This window comes from Palaemon carinicauda, chromosome 5, assembly GCF_036898095.1.
Source record: "Palaemon carinicauda isolate YSFRI2023 chromosome 5, ASM3689809v2, whole genome shotgun sequence".
NCBI lineage: Eukaryota > Metazoa > Arthropoda > Malacostraca > Decapoda > Palaemonidae > Palaemon > Palaemon carinicauda.
In genome coordinates, this window is record NC_090729.1 from 112,157,829 (window position 1) to 112,175,002 (window position 17,174).

General features: G+C 45.8%; 1 protein-coding gene across 1 annotated transcript in view; it reads right to left on the bottom strand.

Moving 5' to 3' along the window:
* Nucleotides 1-17,174, bottom strand: part of LOC137641402 (G patch domain-containing protein 1-like) — a 121,245-nt gene that overhangs the window by 33,256 nt on the left and 70,815 nt on the right. Inside the window, exons 6-7 of the mRNA XM_068373925.1 lie at nt 16,910-17,145; nt 16,558-16,686 (exon numbers count right to left, since the gene is read on the bottom strand). Coding sequence (XP_068230026.1) covers nt 16,558-16,686; nt 16,910-17,145 — 365 coding nt within the window. The remainder of the gene's footprint in view (nt 1-16,557; nt 16,687-16,909; nt 17,146-17,174) is intronic.

A 17,174-nucleotide genomic window follows, 5' to 3' on the forward strand; every position in this document is an offset into this window, starting at 1 on the left:
TATGATCATCGGGTAAGTATATTCAAAAATTTATTTTACTAAGGAAAATAACATTTTTCAATATCAAACTTACCCGATGATCATATAGCTGATTCACACCCAGGGGGGTGGGTAGAGACCAGCATTACATGTTGACATTATGAGCTAAGTATTCTGTATTTCATTTTAGCAGTTATTCAAAATAACAAGCATAAAATAAATAAGTACCTGGTAAGGAAGACGACTTGAACAATTACTCTGCCTTTTTAAGTACGTCTTCCTTACTGAGCCTCGCGATCCTCATAGGATGCTGAGCGACTCCTAGGAGCTGAAGTATGAAGGGTTGCAACCCATACTAAAGGTCCTCATCAAAACCTCTAATCTAGGCGCTTCTCAAGAAATGATTTTGACCACCCGCCAAATCAACTAGGATGCGAAAGGCTTCTTAGCCTTCCGGACAACCCAAAAATATTTCAAGAGAAAGATTAAAAAGGTTCTGGAATTAGGGAATTGTAGTGGTGGAGCCCCCACCACTACTGCACTCGTTGCTACGAATGGTCCCAGAGTGTAGCAGTTCTCGTAAAGAGACTGGACATTCTTAAGATAAAAGACGCGAACACTGATTTGCTTTTCCAATAGGTTGCGTCGAATATACTTTGCAGAGATCTATTTTGTTTAAAGGCCACGGAAGTTGTGACAGCTCTAACTTCGTGTGTCCTTACCTTCAGCCAAGCTTGGTCTTCCTCATTCAGAAGGGAATGAGCTTCTCGTATTAACAGTCTGATAAAATAGGATAAAGAATTCTCTGACATAGGCAAAGATGGATTCTTAACTGAACACCATAAAGCTTCAGACGGGCCTCGTAAAGGTTTTTAAAATAGAACTTAAGAGCTCTTACAGGACATAATACTCTTTCTAGTTCATTTCCAACCATACGATAAGTTTGGAATATCGAACGATATTGGTCAAGGCCGAGAAGGCAGCTCGTGTTTGGCTAGAAAACCAAGATGTAGAACATGTAGCCGTTTCGGATGAGAATCCGATGTTCTTGCTGAAGGCATGAATCTCACTGACTCTTTTAGCTGTGGTTAAGCATATCAGGAAAAGAGTCTTAAAGGTGAGATCTTTCAGGGAGGCTGATTGAAGTGGTTCGAACCTGTCTGACATAAGGAATCTTAGAACCACGTCTAAATTCCAACCAGGTGTAACCAAACGACGCTCCTTCGTGGTCTCAAAAGACTTAAGGAGGTCCTGTAGATCTTTATTGTTGGAAAGATCTAAGCCTCTGTGACGGAAGACTGATGCCAACATGCTTCTGTAACCCTTGATAGTGGGAGCTGAAAGAGATCGTTCTTTCCTCAGATATAAGAGGAAGTCAGCTATTTGAGTTACAGAGGTACTGGTCGAGGATACGGATACTGACTTGCACCAGTTTCGGAAGATTTCCCACTTCGATTGGTAGACTCTAAGGGTGGATGTTCTCCTTGCTCTAGCAATCGCTCTGGTTGCCTCCTTCGAAAAACCTCTAGTTCTCGAGAGTCTTTCGATATTCTGAAGGCAGTCAGACGAAGAGCGTGGAGGCCTTGGAGTACCTTCTTTACGCGTGGCAGACGTAGCAGGTCCACCCTTAGGGGAAGAGTTCTGGGAACGTCTACTAGCCATCGAAGTACCTCGGTAAGTTATTCTCTCGCGGGCCAGAGGGAAGCAACTAGCGTCAACTTTGTCCCTTCGTGAGAGGCGAACTTCTGCAGTACCTTGTTGACAATCTAGAACGGAGGGAATGCATATAGATCTAGATGAGACCAATCTAGTAGAAAGGCATCTATATGAACTACTGCTGGGTCCGGGATAGGTGAGCAAAGAATTGGGAGCCTCTTGGTCATCGAGGTTGCGAAGAGATCTATGGTTGGCTGGCCCCAGGTGACCCAAAGTCTCTTGCATACATCCTTGTGGAGGGTCCAATATGTTGGAATTATTGTCCCTTCCTACTGAGACAATCTGCTATGACATTCAAGTTGCCTTGGATGAACCTCGTTACAAGTGAAAAGTCTAGACCTGTTGAACAGGAGAGGAGGTCACTTGCGAACTCGTACCATGTCAGAGAGTAGGTCCCTCCTCGCTTGAAGATGTACGTCAAAGCAGGGAGTTGACCGTGTTCACCTCCACCACTTTGCCTTGAAGGAGAGACCTGAAGCTTTTCCAGGTCAGACGTACTGCCAGAAGCTTCTTGCAGTTGAAATGCATTGTCCTTTGACTCGAGTTCCATAATCCCGAGCATTCCCTACCGCCTAATGTCGCACCCCAGCCTACGTCCGATGCGTCCGAGAAGAGAACGTGGTTGGGAGTCTGAACAGTCAGGGGAAGACCCTTTCAAAGGTTGATAAAGTCCTTTCACCAAGTCAGACCAGACTTTATCTTTCCGGAAACCGGGATCGAGACCGCTTCTAGCGTCTTGTCCTTTTCCAGTGAAAAGCTAGATGATACAGAAGAGGACGGAGGTGTAGTCTTCCAAGTGACACAAATTGAACCACGGATGACAGTGTCCTAACCAGACTCATCCACAGCCTGACAGGGCAGTGATCCTTCTTCAGCATCTTCTGGATGGATAGCAGGGCTGGGGGTTGATCGTCTTGTTCAGCAATGTCCTCATCAGAGGGTTCCTCATCCGAAACTGATGAGGAAACGGCAACGGAGTGGGCAACGTCTGACTCGCTGAATCCGGTCGCACTGGTGGATGCGTGACGGAGCCGGACACAAGATCATGGTACTGCTGCACAGTCTGTGAACTGTCAACCATGGGGACGCGAGGAAGTACAGCGTCAACCCGAAACTGTCTAGACTGTCTGGGTTGTGCAGTCAACCCCCTACCGGGTTGCTGAGGTTGCCGCACTGCGTCACAACAAGTCACCTCTGCTGGCTGTTGAACGTCTTCCTAGTGACACACTGAACGTCCACAACCACCTCCGAGAGTCGCTTAACGTCAACGTGCGACTGGCAACCCACACTGGGTCGCACCGGTGGAGGAACCATCTCAACTGGCGGACGTGAGTAGGATACCTCAGCGTCAACAGGGCGTACAACCAACCGGTAGGAAGGTTGTTGGCTAGAAGGTTCTTCTCCGTAAAAAATCCTCTATCAAGGACTAAGCTTGGACTGCATGTCTTGCAACAAAGCCCATTAGGGTCTATGGGAGCAGGTGTGGCAACAGACGGGGTTAGCGACTGAAGCGGAACCATTTACCATCCCTGGAAGCATTGTTATGCTTTAATTAAAGTCCATAGGAGGCTAAGCAGCTTAAGGCTCCTCTCCAAATGACAGAGTCCTCAAAGGAATATCAGAAGGAGGGAGAACAGCACTTTCTCATCTACAGGAACCATGTCCGAGAAAAGCTAGGTTATCTCAGTGAGGGTCTCACTGGTGCATAAGCAGCAGACCAGAAGGCAACGTTATGTAACTGCTTGACAGTCTGTGAACTGTCAAAAACTGAACTGTCAACCACAACAGGTGCGTGAGGACATACAGCACTGGTGCATTAGTAGCAGACCAGAAGGCAACGTCATGTAACTGCTTGACAGTCTGTGAGCTGGCAACAACCAAAGCTGTGTGGGGAAGCCTCAACTCCTGACTGACTAGTCTGCTGCGGCCGAGTGGCGGTAACCACAGTGGGTTGCGGAGGCTGACACACCGTGTCAAAACACGGCAGCTTGTGGTAACTCACGCACGGCAACGGAGTGCTCCGTGTGTCTGTGGGAGTCAGCATGCGTCTGGCAGGGTCGACTGCGCATGGGTGGAGGAGCTCTCACAACAAGAGTGTGGGAGCAGGCAGCCATGCTGGGCGCACAACCGTGGCAGGTTGTAGGCAAACGGGTGCATCGTCAACCTTCTCCGCAGTCGGAGTGTGGGAGCAGGCAACAACCAAAGCGGAGTGGTGGTGCGTGGTGGGGACTGCCGTGGGTTGCGGAAACTAACGCATCGCGTCAAAACACGGCAGCTTGACTCCACCTTCCCACTGCTGATGCGGTAGCTCACGCATGTTAACGGAGGGAGCCGCACGTCGGCTAACGTTAACATGCGTCTGGCAGGGTCGATTGCGCATCGGAGGTGGAGCTCTCCGCAGCCGGAGTGTGGGAGCAGGCAGCCTCAGCGTGAGCTGGGCGCACAACCGTGGCAGGTTGTAGGCTAACGAGAGCAGTGTAAACCTTCTCCGCACGAAACTCCTGCATAACCGCAGCTAACTGAGTCTGCATAGACTGCAGTAAAGACCACTTAGGGTCTACAAAAAATCGGCAACAAACGGAGCTACTGTCCGTTGTGACTGAGGGTCTAAAACAGCTGGTGCGGCAACCGACGGAGTTACTGCCTGTTGCGGTACCACCTTGCCTCTCTTGGGAGGTGTGCAGTCGTCGGATGACTGCAGCGAGTCCGAACTGACCCAGTGGCTACACCTAGGCCGTTGGACTTGCGCGGAAGGGACCGACTTGCACTTAAAAGCTGCAAGATTTGGTCCATGGTTTCTACGAGAAACCTCTTCCGCAGACGAGGAATAAATGGGCTCTCTCGTCTTTGTGTGGGTGGGGCGATCTCACGTCGGCAACGTGTGTAGATACGCCCGAAACCACGGAGGGAAAAACGTCTGTTCGTCGATCAAGGCCTGTGGAACCCATAAGTCGTTCGACATTACTTCTCCCCTGGGCTTGGGAGCTTGTAAGAGGTCCCGGACTAGGTGAACAACTGGCACGAACAGACGAACCCTCGGACGCAACACTGTAACACTTTGCGCATATCACTTTATCACTTTTGATTTTCTGTTTGCACTTATTTCACTGAAATCGAAACTTTAACTGATTTCTACCTGAAACACGCAATCCTATCCTTCATTAAAAGGTAGTAATTGCGAAAACAGTTTTACAATGCAACAGAAAAACATAAATAAAGATAAAGAATTCAGTGGCTGGAAAAGAGACTAAACACTAGATCCAATAAACTACGTTTACAATCTCTCACCGCATAAAGCCTGGGAACAAGAATAAAACTCTAGAAACGTTTTACCTTCTTCCCCTACAGCGACTAGGGAGAAGAGTAAAAAACGAGAACAACGTTACCCGCTTGAACGAAACGTTTATTCTCCTCTCTCTCCCTCCGTCTCTATCTCTCTCTCTCTTCTCTCTTGACTTAGCACCTGAGAAGAAGAGCCCAATTATATATCGTTAAAACATGTTATTTGCTAAAGGAAAAAAACTGAAAGGTTTCCCAAATAAAAAGTTCCTTTATTTAGAATTTAAACCATTTAAGCTAAGAAAGAATGAACGAAACGCTAGAATCGGTTTACTCTTACTGCAACGTGAAACCGTGATACACTCTCTCTCTATCGTAACGATAGAGCGCATGTTGAACGTTCTGAACGTCAACAACTGCGGAGACTAAAAAACTAAACGTTAGTTCATCTTTGAAAACAGTACGAGACTATCAAAGAAAATCTTTCATAAAACATTAAAATTAAAAAAGTATTAAATTCTTAAAAGGTTAAATACGATATGACGGGCTCAATGTTAAATAACTTCGGTTCCAAGTAAGGAACGCCTACTATTAGGAAAGGTCGCATATAAACAAACATAAAAATTAATTTTTTATAAGTTTATAATAAATGGAAAGTTAATCGAAGAGGCCTATAAAGGCGGAGAGATATAAAATAAATAGATCTATAACTTGTTAAGCAAAATTACCAAAAACCTAAACACACTTCCGTCTAAGGGAAGGGTCGGCCATTTAAAAGTGAAAGAGAGTCCATACTCTCTTCGTCACCATAATTAAATCTATCCAAAACGAGTTCAAGTTTTGAAATGAAGATAAAACTCCTGCATAGCGAAAGCTCAAAACTGGAATAGTGTACTTCACCAAATCGTTGTGAAAATAAATCCAGTTAGGGACGGCGTATTAAGTAGGTCCTGCCATTGGCACGACAGAGAGAAAATTGGTTCTTTGTTGACATCGAGTACTTGAGTACCTACTTGACAGATGGCGCTGTTGATGTACACCCCCACCTGTATAGCGATCGCTGGCGTATTCCGCCCGTAGGTTTTTTCTGTCGGGCAGCAGAGCTGACAGCTATATGATCATCGGGTAAGTTTGATATTGAAAAAATAATAATTTAGCAGAGCCCTCTTGGCCAAAAGATGCATTGCATTACACTTTATTTTTCATCCAATATTTCCTTTTCACCCATCTGACTATGCAATTTCTTCTATTTTTTCTTGTCCTCCCTTTCACCTCATATCCTTAACTAATAAAGGCAACTGAATAAATTACCTCAATATACTAACCTCAATTCAAAAATTTCCTTTACATGAGAAAAAAAATTTTGATTTAATAATGCCTTTTAAATCTAAAATATAAATATGGCATAAAAGACCAATGAAAACTATAACATTTACATAGGAAAAGTGGAAAAATAAATTTTTTTTTAAATAATATGTTATTTTCCTTAGTAAAATAAATTTTTGAATATACTTACCCGATGATCATGTAGCTGTCAACTCTGTTGCCCGACAGAAAAAATCTAAGGTCGGGATACGCCAGCGATCGCTATACAGGTGGGGGTGTACATCAACAGCGCCATTTGTCGAGTAGGTACTCAGGTACTTCTTGTCAACAAGAACTCAATTTTCTCCTCGGTCCACTGGTTCTCTATGGGGAGGAAGGGATGGTCCTTAAATTCATGATCATCGGGTAAGTATATTCAAAAATTTATTTTACTAAGGAAAATAACATTTTTCAATATTAATCTTACCCGATGATCATGTAGCTGATTCACACCCAGGGGGGTGGGTGGAGACCAGCATACATGTTAACATTAGAAGCTAAGTATCCCGTATTTCATTTTAGCAGTTATTCAAAATAACAAACATAAAATAAATAAGTACCTGGTAAGGAAGTCGACTTGAACCATTACTCTGCCTTTTTAAGTACGTCTTCCTTACTGAGCCTAGCGATCCTCTTAGGATGCTGAGCGACTCCTAGGTGCTGAAGTATGAAGGGCTGCAACCCATACTAAAGGACCTCATCACAACCTCTAATCTAGGCGCTTCTCAAGAAAGAATTTGACCACCCGCCAAATCAACCAGGATGCGGAAGGCTTCTTAGCCTTCCGTACAATCCAAAAAACAACAATAAAAAGTATTTCAAGAGAAAGATTAAAAAAGGTTATGGGATTATGGGAATGTAGTGGTTGAGCCCTCACCTACTACTGCACTCGCTGCTACGAATGGTCCCAGGGTGTAGCAGTTCTCGTAAAGAGACTGGACATCTTTGAGGTAAAATGATGCGAAAACTGACTTGCTTCTCCAATAGGTTGCATCCATAACACTCTGCAGAGAACGGTTCTGTTTGAAGGCCACTGAAGTAGCGACAGCCCTAACTTCATGTGTCCTTACCTTCAGCAAAGCAAGGTCTTCTTCCTTCAGATGAGAATGGGCCTCTCTAATCAAAAGCCTGATGTAATAAGAAACTGCGTTCTTAGACATCGGTAAAGCAGGTTTCTTGATAGAACACCATAAAGCTTCTGATTGTCCTCGTAATGGCTTTGTACGTCTTAAATAGTACTTAAGAGCTCTTACTGGGCAAAGTACTCTCTCTAGTTCGTTCCCCACCAAGTTGGACAGGCTTGGGATCTCGAACGACTTGGGCCAAGGACGAGAAGGAAGCTCGTTTTTAGCTAAAAAACCAAGCTGCAAGGAACATGTAGCCGTTTCAGATGTAAAACCTATGTTCCTGCTGAAGGCGTGAATCTCACTGACTCTTTTAGCTGTTGCTAAGCAAACGAGGAAAAGAGTCTTTAATGTGAGATCCTTAAAAGAGGCTGATTGAAGCGGTTCGAACCTTGCTGACATCAGGAACCTTAAAACCACGTCTAGGTTCCAGCCTGGTGTGGTCAACCGACGCTCCTTTGAGGTCTCAAAAGACTTAAGGAGGTCCTGTAGATCTTTGTTGGTGGAAAGATCTAAGCCTCTGTGGCGGAAGACCGCTGCCAACATGCTTCTGTAACCTTTGATCGTAGGAGCTGATAGGGATCTTACATTCCTTAGATGTAAAAGGAAGTCAGCTATCTGCGTTACAGAGGTACTGGTTGAGGAAACTGCATTCGCCTTGCACCAGCTTCGGAAGACTTCCCATTTAGACTGATAGACTTTGAGAGTGGATGTCCTCCTTGCTCTGGCAATCGCTCTGGCTGCCTCCTTCGAAAAGCCTCTAGCTCTTGAGAGTCTTTCGATAGTCTGAAGGCAGTCAGACGAAGAGCGTGGAGGCTTGGGTGTACCTTCTTTACGTGAGGCTGACGCAGAAGGTCCACTCTTAGAGGAAGAGTCCTGGGAACGTCCACTAGCCATTGCAGTACCTCGGTGAACCATTCTCTCGCGGGCCAGAGGGGAGCAACCAACGTCAACCGTGTCCCTTCGTGAGAGGCGAACTTCTGTAGTACCCTGTTGACAATCTTGAACGGAGGGAACGCATACAGGTCTAGATGGGACCAATCCAGAAGAAAGGCATCCACGTGAACTGCTGCTGGGTCTGGAATCGGAGAACAATACATCGGGAGCCTCTTGGTCATCGAGGTAGCGAATAGATCTATGGTGGGCTGACCCCACAGGGCCCATAGTCTGCTGCAAACATTCTTGTGAAGGGTCCACTCTGTGGGGATGACCTGACCCTTCCGGCTGAGGCGATCTGCCATGACATTCATGTCGCCCTGAATGAACCTCGTTACCAGCGAAATCTTTCGATCTTTTAACCAAATGAGGAGGTCCCTTGCGATCTCGAACAACTTCCTCGAATGAGTCCCTCCTTGCTTGGAGATGTACGCCAAGGCTGTGGTGTTGTCGGAGTTCACCTCCACCACCCTGCTTAGATGGAGGGACTTGAAGTTTATCAAGGCCAGATGAACTGCCAAAAGCTCCTTGCAGTTGATGTGACGTGTTCTTTGCTCCTGATTCCACGTGCCCGAGCATTCCTGTCCATCCAGTGTCGCACCCCAGCCCGTGTCCGATGCGTCCGAGAAGAGACGGTGGTCGGGGGTCTGAACAGCCAATGGTAGACCTTCCTTGAGAAGAATGCTGTTCTTCCACCACGTCAGTGTAGACCTCATCTCTTCGGAAATAGGCACTGAGACCGCCTCTAGCGTCATGTCCTTTCTCCAGTGAGCAGCTAGATGATACTGAAGGGGGCGGAGGTGGAGTCTCCCTAACTCGATGAACTGGGCCAGCGATGAAAGTGTCCCTGTTAGACTCATCCACTGCCTGACTGAACATCGGTTCCTTCTCAGCATGCTCTGCATGCATTCTAGGGCTTGACTGATCCTGGGGGCCGACGGAAAAGCCCGAAAAGCTCGACTCTGAATCTCCATACCTAGATAGACAATGGTTTGGGATGGGACGAGTTGGGACTTTTCTATATTGACCAGGAGACCCAATTCCTTGGTCAGATCCATAGTCCATCTGAGATTCTCCAGACAGCGACGACTTGACGAAGCTCTTAAAAGCCAGTCGTCCAAATAGAGGGAGGCTCTGATGTCTGCCAAGTGAAGGAATTTGGCAATATTCCTCATCAGTTTGGTAAACATAAGAGGTGCCGTGCTTAGGCCAAAGCACAGGGCTTGGAACTGGTACACGACCTTTCCAAAGACGAACCTTAGGAAAGGTTGGGAGTCTGGATGGACGGGGACATGAAAGTACGCGTCTTTCAGGTCTAACGAGACCATCCAGTCTTCTTTCCTGACCGCTGCTAGGACCGACTTCGTCGTCTCCATTGTGAACGTCTGCTTGGTGACAAAAGCATTGAGAGCACTGACGTCCAGCACCGGTCTCCAACCTCCTGTCTTCTTCGCTACCAGGAAGAGACGGTTGTAGAAGCCCGGGGATTGATGGTCCCGGACTATGACTACCGCTCCCTTTTGTAGCAAGAGCGACACCTCTTGTTGCAACGCTAGCCTCTTGTCCTTCTCCTTGTAGTTGGGAGAGAGGTTGATGGGAGACGTTGCTAGAGGGGGACTGCGGCAGAACGGAATCCTGTACCCCTCCCTTAGCAACTTCACAGACTGAGCGTCTGCACATCTGTTCTCCCAAGCTTGCCAGAAGTTCTTGAGCCTGGCTCCCACTGCTGTCTGGAGAGGTAGGCAGTCAGATTCTGCCTTTTGAGGACTTGGAACCCTTCTTCGATTTGCCACGATGACTGTCGGCACGGGTACCTCCTCTGCTAGAGGTTCTGCCACGAAAGGGCGGGATGAACCTAGACGCTGGTGTGTCCATCCTAGGTCTAGGCACGGAAGGTAAAGCTTTGGCCTTACGTGCGGAGGACGCCACCAGGTCATGGGTATCCTTCTGGATCAACGAGGCAGCCATCCCCTTGATCAGCTCTTCTGGAAAGAGACACTTGGAAAGCGGAGCAAACAACAACTCCGACTTCTGGCAAGGAGTGATCCCAGCCGACAAGAAGGAGCAAAGATGTTCTCTCTTCTTAAGCACTCCCGACACGTACGAAGCCGCAAGCTCACCAGACCCATCCCGAATGGCTTTGTCCATGCTAGACATGATAAGCATGGCAGAGTCCTTATCCGAAGGGGAAGTCTTTCTGCTTAACGCTCCCAAACACCAATCGAGGAAGTTGAAGATCTCAAAAGCACGAAAGATTCCCTTCAACAGATGATCCATGTCAGAAAAGGACCAGCAAATCTTAGATCGTCTCATAGCCAGCCTGCGGGGAGAGTCAACCAGACTTGAGAAGTCGCCCTGGGCAGAGGCAGGAACTCCCAAGCCGGGTTCCTCTCCCGTGGCATACCAGACGCTAGATTTGGAAGCAAGCTTGGTAGGCGGAAAGATGAAAGCAGTCTTTCCCAGCTGCTTCTTGGACTGCAACCACTCTCCCATAACCCTCAAAGCTCTCTTGGATGAGCGTGCGAGTACAAGTTTGGTGAAGGCAGGAGCTGCTGACTGCATGCCTAAAGCAAACTCGGAGGGAGGAGAGCGAGGGGTTGCAGACACAAACTGTTCCGGATACAAATCCCTGAACAGGGCAAGGACTTTCCTAAAGTCTAAGGAGGGAGGCGTAGACTTGGGTTCTTCTAAGTCGGAGTGCGGATCGTCCAAATGCGCAGCTTCGTCATCAGATACTCCATCATCCGAAAGCTGAGGAGGAAGTGGCAAAGGTGGAGCAGAAAGCTGAATGGCTGAATCCGGCAGCACGGGTGCATGCGTAGCTGCTGCGGATCCAACATCATGCCGCTGCTGGTCAGTCTGCGAGCTGGCAACAACAAAAGCGGAGTGCTGGTGCGTGGGAGGGACTGCCGTGGGTTGCGGAGCATGCCGCATGGGTTGCGGAGCATGCCGCATTGCGTCAAAACACGGCAGCTCGACAGCACCTTCCCACTGCTGATGCGGTAGCTCACGCATGTCAACGGAGGGTGCAGCATGAACATGCGTCTGGCAGGGTCGACTGCGCATCGTTGGTGGAGCTCTCACAGGTGGAGTGTGGGAGCAGGCAGCCGCAGTATCTGCTGAGCGCACAACCGTGGCAGGTTGTAGGTTAACTGGTGCAGTGTCAACCTTCTCAGCACGATACTCCTGCATGAAGGAAGCAAGCTGAGACTGCATAGTCTGCAGCATGGACCACTTAGGATCTACCGTGGTTGGTGCGGCAACAGACGGAGTAGTTGCCTGCTGCGGAACCACTCTACCTCTCTTGGGAGGTGTGCAGTCTTCGGAAGACTGCGGCGAGTCCGAACTGACCCAGTGGCTACACCTGGGCCGTTGGACTCGCTCGGAAGGGACCTTACGCTTGAGAGGTCGTGAGACCTTGGTCCAACGTTTCTTCCTCGAAACTTCTTCCACAGACGAGGAATGATAGGGCTCATTCGTCTGTTTGTGGATGGGACGATCTCTGACAGATACGTCCGCAACCATTGAGGGTACATCCGTACGCTGATCAAGGCCTGCCGAACCCTTTGGTCCTTCGACATTGCTTCTCCCCTGGGCTTGGGAGCTTGCAAGAGGTCCCGGACTGGGAGGACGACTGGCACGAACAGATGTACCCTCATGCGCAACACTGACACTGACACTTTTCACTTCACTTGCACTCACTACACTTCCCACTGCACTTTGCGCTTTCAACTCTTTGACATCTGCCAAAAGTTGATTCCGGTCATTAGCTAATGACTCCACTCTGTCACCAAGAGCCTGAATGGCACGCATCATGTCCGCCATGGAGGGTTGAGCACTAGTAGCAGGGTCGGGAGTCACCACTACAGGGGAAGGAGTAGGTTGAGGGGCATGGGGAGAGGAAAAATCAAAAGAGCGAGAAGAACTCCTCCTGATCCTATCCTTCTCTAGCCTACGTGCATTCTTTAGGAATTCGTTAAAATCGAATTCCGAAAGCCCAGCGCATTCCTCACATCGATCTTCCAATTGACAGGATTTACCCCTACAATTGGAACAAACGGTGTGAGGATCTATGGAGGCCTTCGGAAGACGCCTAGAACAAGCCCTAACGCTACACTGCCTGTACTTAGGGACTTGAGAATGGTCAGACATCTTGAATTCTAGAAATAGTCAAGGGGGAATTCCAAAATCTAGCAAAGTTCATTAACAATTAATCCAAATCTAATCAAAAAGCTTGATAAGCTAATGATAAAGGTTCCTGAATAGCGAAGGCTAAAATCTAGAGCGAATACATCACCAAAATCGTGAAAAACAACTCCAGAAACAACAGCGTATCCAAGTAGGTCTTGCCGGTGGCACGACAGAGGAAAAATTGAGTTCTTGTTGACAAGAAGTACCTGAGTACCTACTCGACAGATGGCGCTGTTGTGTACACCCCCACCTGTATAGCGATCGCTGGCGTATCCCGACCTTAGATTTTTTCTGTCGGGCAACAGAGTTGACAGCTACATGATCATCGGGTAAGATTAATATTGAAAATTGTATTTTTCCTAGCTTTACAAAACTGAGTAATTTAAAAGGGGTATATTCTAGTGCAAGCTACAACAGACCGCCAATGAAGAACTATCAAGGATCTGGCAGCCAATATGGCAACCTCTTTCCACCATTGCATTGGGTGGACAGATCTGATTCACACTGGGCAAGCCATTCTATCTCCAGCTGGAACTTGTGGGGTGGATGCAGCAAGAAGTAGAATTTACATGACTCAGATTTGTATAGCTAGGAAAAATACAAATTATTCTTAACACTTGTGATTTGTTTCTACACGAAAAAACCTTTATCATTTAAAAGGGGAGTCTTCCTTAGGTGGGAGAGAGTCCCATTGGCCATCTAGCTGGCAACATAACGACAAAGATGCATAGTCCGTTAAGAGGAGGAACAGTGCATCTTGTCCTAGCATCCCGTGACCCAAATTGATAAGGTATAATGGGTCAAGGCCTACATGTTAAATGTCACTATCATGATATCAGAGTCTATGAAAGACCATGCAAAGGCTAGTGTATGATTTTAGGATTTGCATCAAAATACATGTCCCCCTTGAAAGAAATGTGAGGACTACACTTCTAAGTTCAGTAAAAAAACTGTGGCGTTCTTTCCCAGCATAGTTTGATCCTCATCTTGTAAAAGGTCTTTGCCAGACCCTATTGAGCACAATGATCTGTTCGTCGAAGAGCAAGTGAGAGGAGGATGGCAGTTCGTGAATGGAACATTATACCTGGAGGGAAGGATCTCTACCATCCAGGGATCTGCCCCATAACACTGTCCCCTTAGCCAACGACTTGCCAGGCACCCCTCCACACGTAGTTTCATGAGGAGATTGCCTTCTCTAACATGGACCTCACCGACCTTGGGTTGTCCACAGCAATGAAACAAATGGGACAAGTTGCCTTATCTCTTATAATAAAGATGGTCGACCTCCAGAAGAAGCCTGCTACGTTGCTGAGACTGTTTAGGAGGGGAGAACTTGGATTTGGTGTATGCTGGAGGAGCTAGTTTAGAGGAAGCAGCCCGTCAGAAAAAGGTGGCTTCGCTCGCCTTCTCCCACTTTTCTACTATTGCTGTGACTTCTTCAGGAGGGAACTAGGTTGGGCATTGCATCAACGGGGTGTTGCATAAAGCCAATGCATCCCGAGATGCCATCTCACAAACGACTTGTTTATTACTGCCTCCCGACACATGAGGATGCAATTACTCCACAGGAAGGAACACTGGTGAAAAAAAAATTCAAGCACCTTAGCCCCTGAAGATACAAGTTCTTCATACTATTTCTGTTTCTTGGAATCTGAGGGGTTCTACAAAACAGCAAAGAAGCATGCTATGCCCAACCAGTGGTCAAACCATGAACAAGCTTGTAATGCAGACATAACCGCAGTTTCAAAGTTTAAAGTCTCAGCTGCAGAGAATATGATTGATTGCTGAACCAACTTCTCATTGAACACCCCCAGGGTAAAGGTAGCCACGCCCAGATCAAGAGGCAACGGGTTGGGATGAGCTTCTTTTGTGACAAAGTTTGCAGTGTTTTGAGAGGGCTAGAGGAATCAATTTGGATAACCTTGCAGCTTTAAAAGAGTCCTCAGGTGCTGACACTTGCTGCTCTATCATCTGGATAGTATCCACAGTCTTTTGAGACCACAGCACTTACATCTCGTGCCTAGAGCTATGAGGCCGCGGAAAGAAAGTATCAAACAATGTCTTTCTCCCTAAAAACGGAGCTCTAGGCGCATCACCCAAGTAATTTAATTTCCGAATAACCCCAAAACTCTCGGGAAAGACAATTCCTCTCAGGATTTCAAAGCTGAGACCTCTATGGGATGTATTTCCATTGAATCTAACGAATCACATCCAGTGGGCTGCTCAATGGGAGTTGTCAGGAGATGCTACTGAAGTGCATTTACTTGTTGATGGAGCAGCAATGCCCTATAACTTCACTAAAGGTCGACGATTCTAGCACGTTCTGGGACCATTTCCTCTCTCTCCGGACCTTTGGAACAGGAACAAGAGGAGGATGCTGAGACATGGGGTCATCCTGCAGAGCTAAGTCATCAGAGGAGGTCTGGTCAAGATATTGGGATGCGGATCTAAGGAATGACTTCACATCCTCCACAGACAAGCTGTTGTCCAAATTAATGGAAACAAGCCAATATCCCTGCCTGACGCAAGAACTATGTTGAGCTGAAGTACCAAAATGGACCTTTCATCAGCAGATAAGAAGGGGAAACATTTGTGCTTCTAACTGAACTTGGGGACTAGGATGCTTATTAGGCTTAACATAATTAGCTGTCAAACTCTGAGGTTGGAGAACTACCTTTGGAAATGGAGGAAAGGCACTATTTCAGGACAACAACTTTCAAGTCCGGAGGGACAACTACATCCACAGACCAGGATCAAAGTGGTTAAGTCCAGTCACGAACACACAAAAACTACAAGAGGAGAAGTGTCCTCACGGAAAGAAGAACGCTCTTCTCGAAGAGGACGAGACATGCAGGCGTGATTCTCGGGCCCAAACCTTAAGGGAAAGCAGCGCAATGCCACTCTGAACTGAGGATTGGCAGACGCACTTCTCAATCCTCTGAACTACAGATTGGCGGACGCGCTTTTTGTTTATACAGTGAACCCTCGCTACTTCGCGGTTCGACCATCGCGGATTCACCACTTCGCGGATTTTTTCCATAACCCATATATATACAGTAATATATATATATATATATATATATATATGTATGCATGTATTTATGTATATATGTAGGTATGTGTATGTGTATACATATAAATATATATATATATATATATATATATATATATATATATATATATATATATATATATATATATATATATATATATATATATATATATATATATCTATATATCTAAAGTAGGAAGATGTGATGTAGTTCTAAGGGAAAAGTATGGGAAATATGTCTGGGTAATAAGCAAAGCTCTACCTCCAGTTTGTTTCTACATTATGATCAGAGATAAATGTAAACAAAACATTGGTTGCCATTTTTTATCGTGCTTTTTAGCATGTTCAGGAAATGCATGATATAAAATCACCTTTAATATTTGTGCCTGTTTTAGTTTAGGGTACTGTAGTACATGCATTAAGTGATCTGTACATTAAAGGGTAGTTTGTTAACAGTACTACGTACAAGGGAAGGTTTTAAAAGTCTGAATATACATGTTGAATAAATAGGTAAATATGGTGTCACTACTTCGCGGATTTTCACCTATCGCGGCCGCGACTGGAACCTATCTACCGCGATAAACGAGGGTTCACTGTACATTCATAAATTTAATGTAATTTTGTTCTTGTAGAGACAAAAATCATTAATTTGCAAATTGAGTGTACTGTACTAAAATTCAGCTGAAAACTGAAAACATTCTTAAGAAGAAACATTTCTTTAGAATTAAATTCCCACAGACACTTCTTGGAGACTCAAGGCTTCAAAAGTCTAACTATTAACCTGTCTTTCATACTCAAACTAAACTGTAGAACTTTTTCCCTTCTTGAATTTTTTTAGCCTTATAAATGGCATACGAGTCTTATAATGTCAAGGTAGTGTTATTCCAGTTTACCCAACAAATAAGAGTCCCTTACCATGTGTGACTGTGCTTGTGGCTGTTTAATTTTGTCTCCTGTTTTTTCTTCACCAAAATCATAATTACTCATATCATCTGTTGCATAAATATCCTCATCTTCATCTTCAAAAGCACCAACACCAAAGGCCTGGAAATTCAGTAATTTATGTTATCATATACAAGTCTAACAAGATTTCTTCATCATACATTATACATCAAACAGTAATTGTTCATCTACACAGCTTCTTGTGGAATAAATTCAACACTAAATACATGATTAAAAACTAATATACAATTTAAAAACATGTTACTTCCATTTACAATTCAATTACAAAACTTCATAATTACAAACAATGTGTTCTTTACTGTACCTGACCCTTGATGAGGAGCTTTTTCTTTTTTTCTTTCATAGAAAGAGGCGAGGGATCAAACAAGTTTATATGGCCACCGAGTACAGGCGTTCTATCCAAGGGTTTGTACCCAAGACCAAACTGATTTGACTTCGGATTTGTAAGATAAGTTGTCACGACATCATCAGGAGCAAATGTTACATCTGGGTTACAGTCTTCTTCGTCCATTTCTTCATCATCGCTTTTCCCTGTCATATCTTAAAAAAAGAAAGGTATTGTAAACATG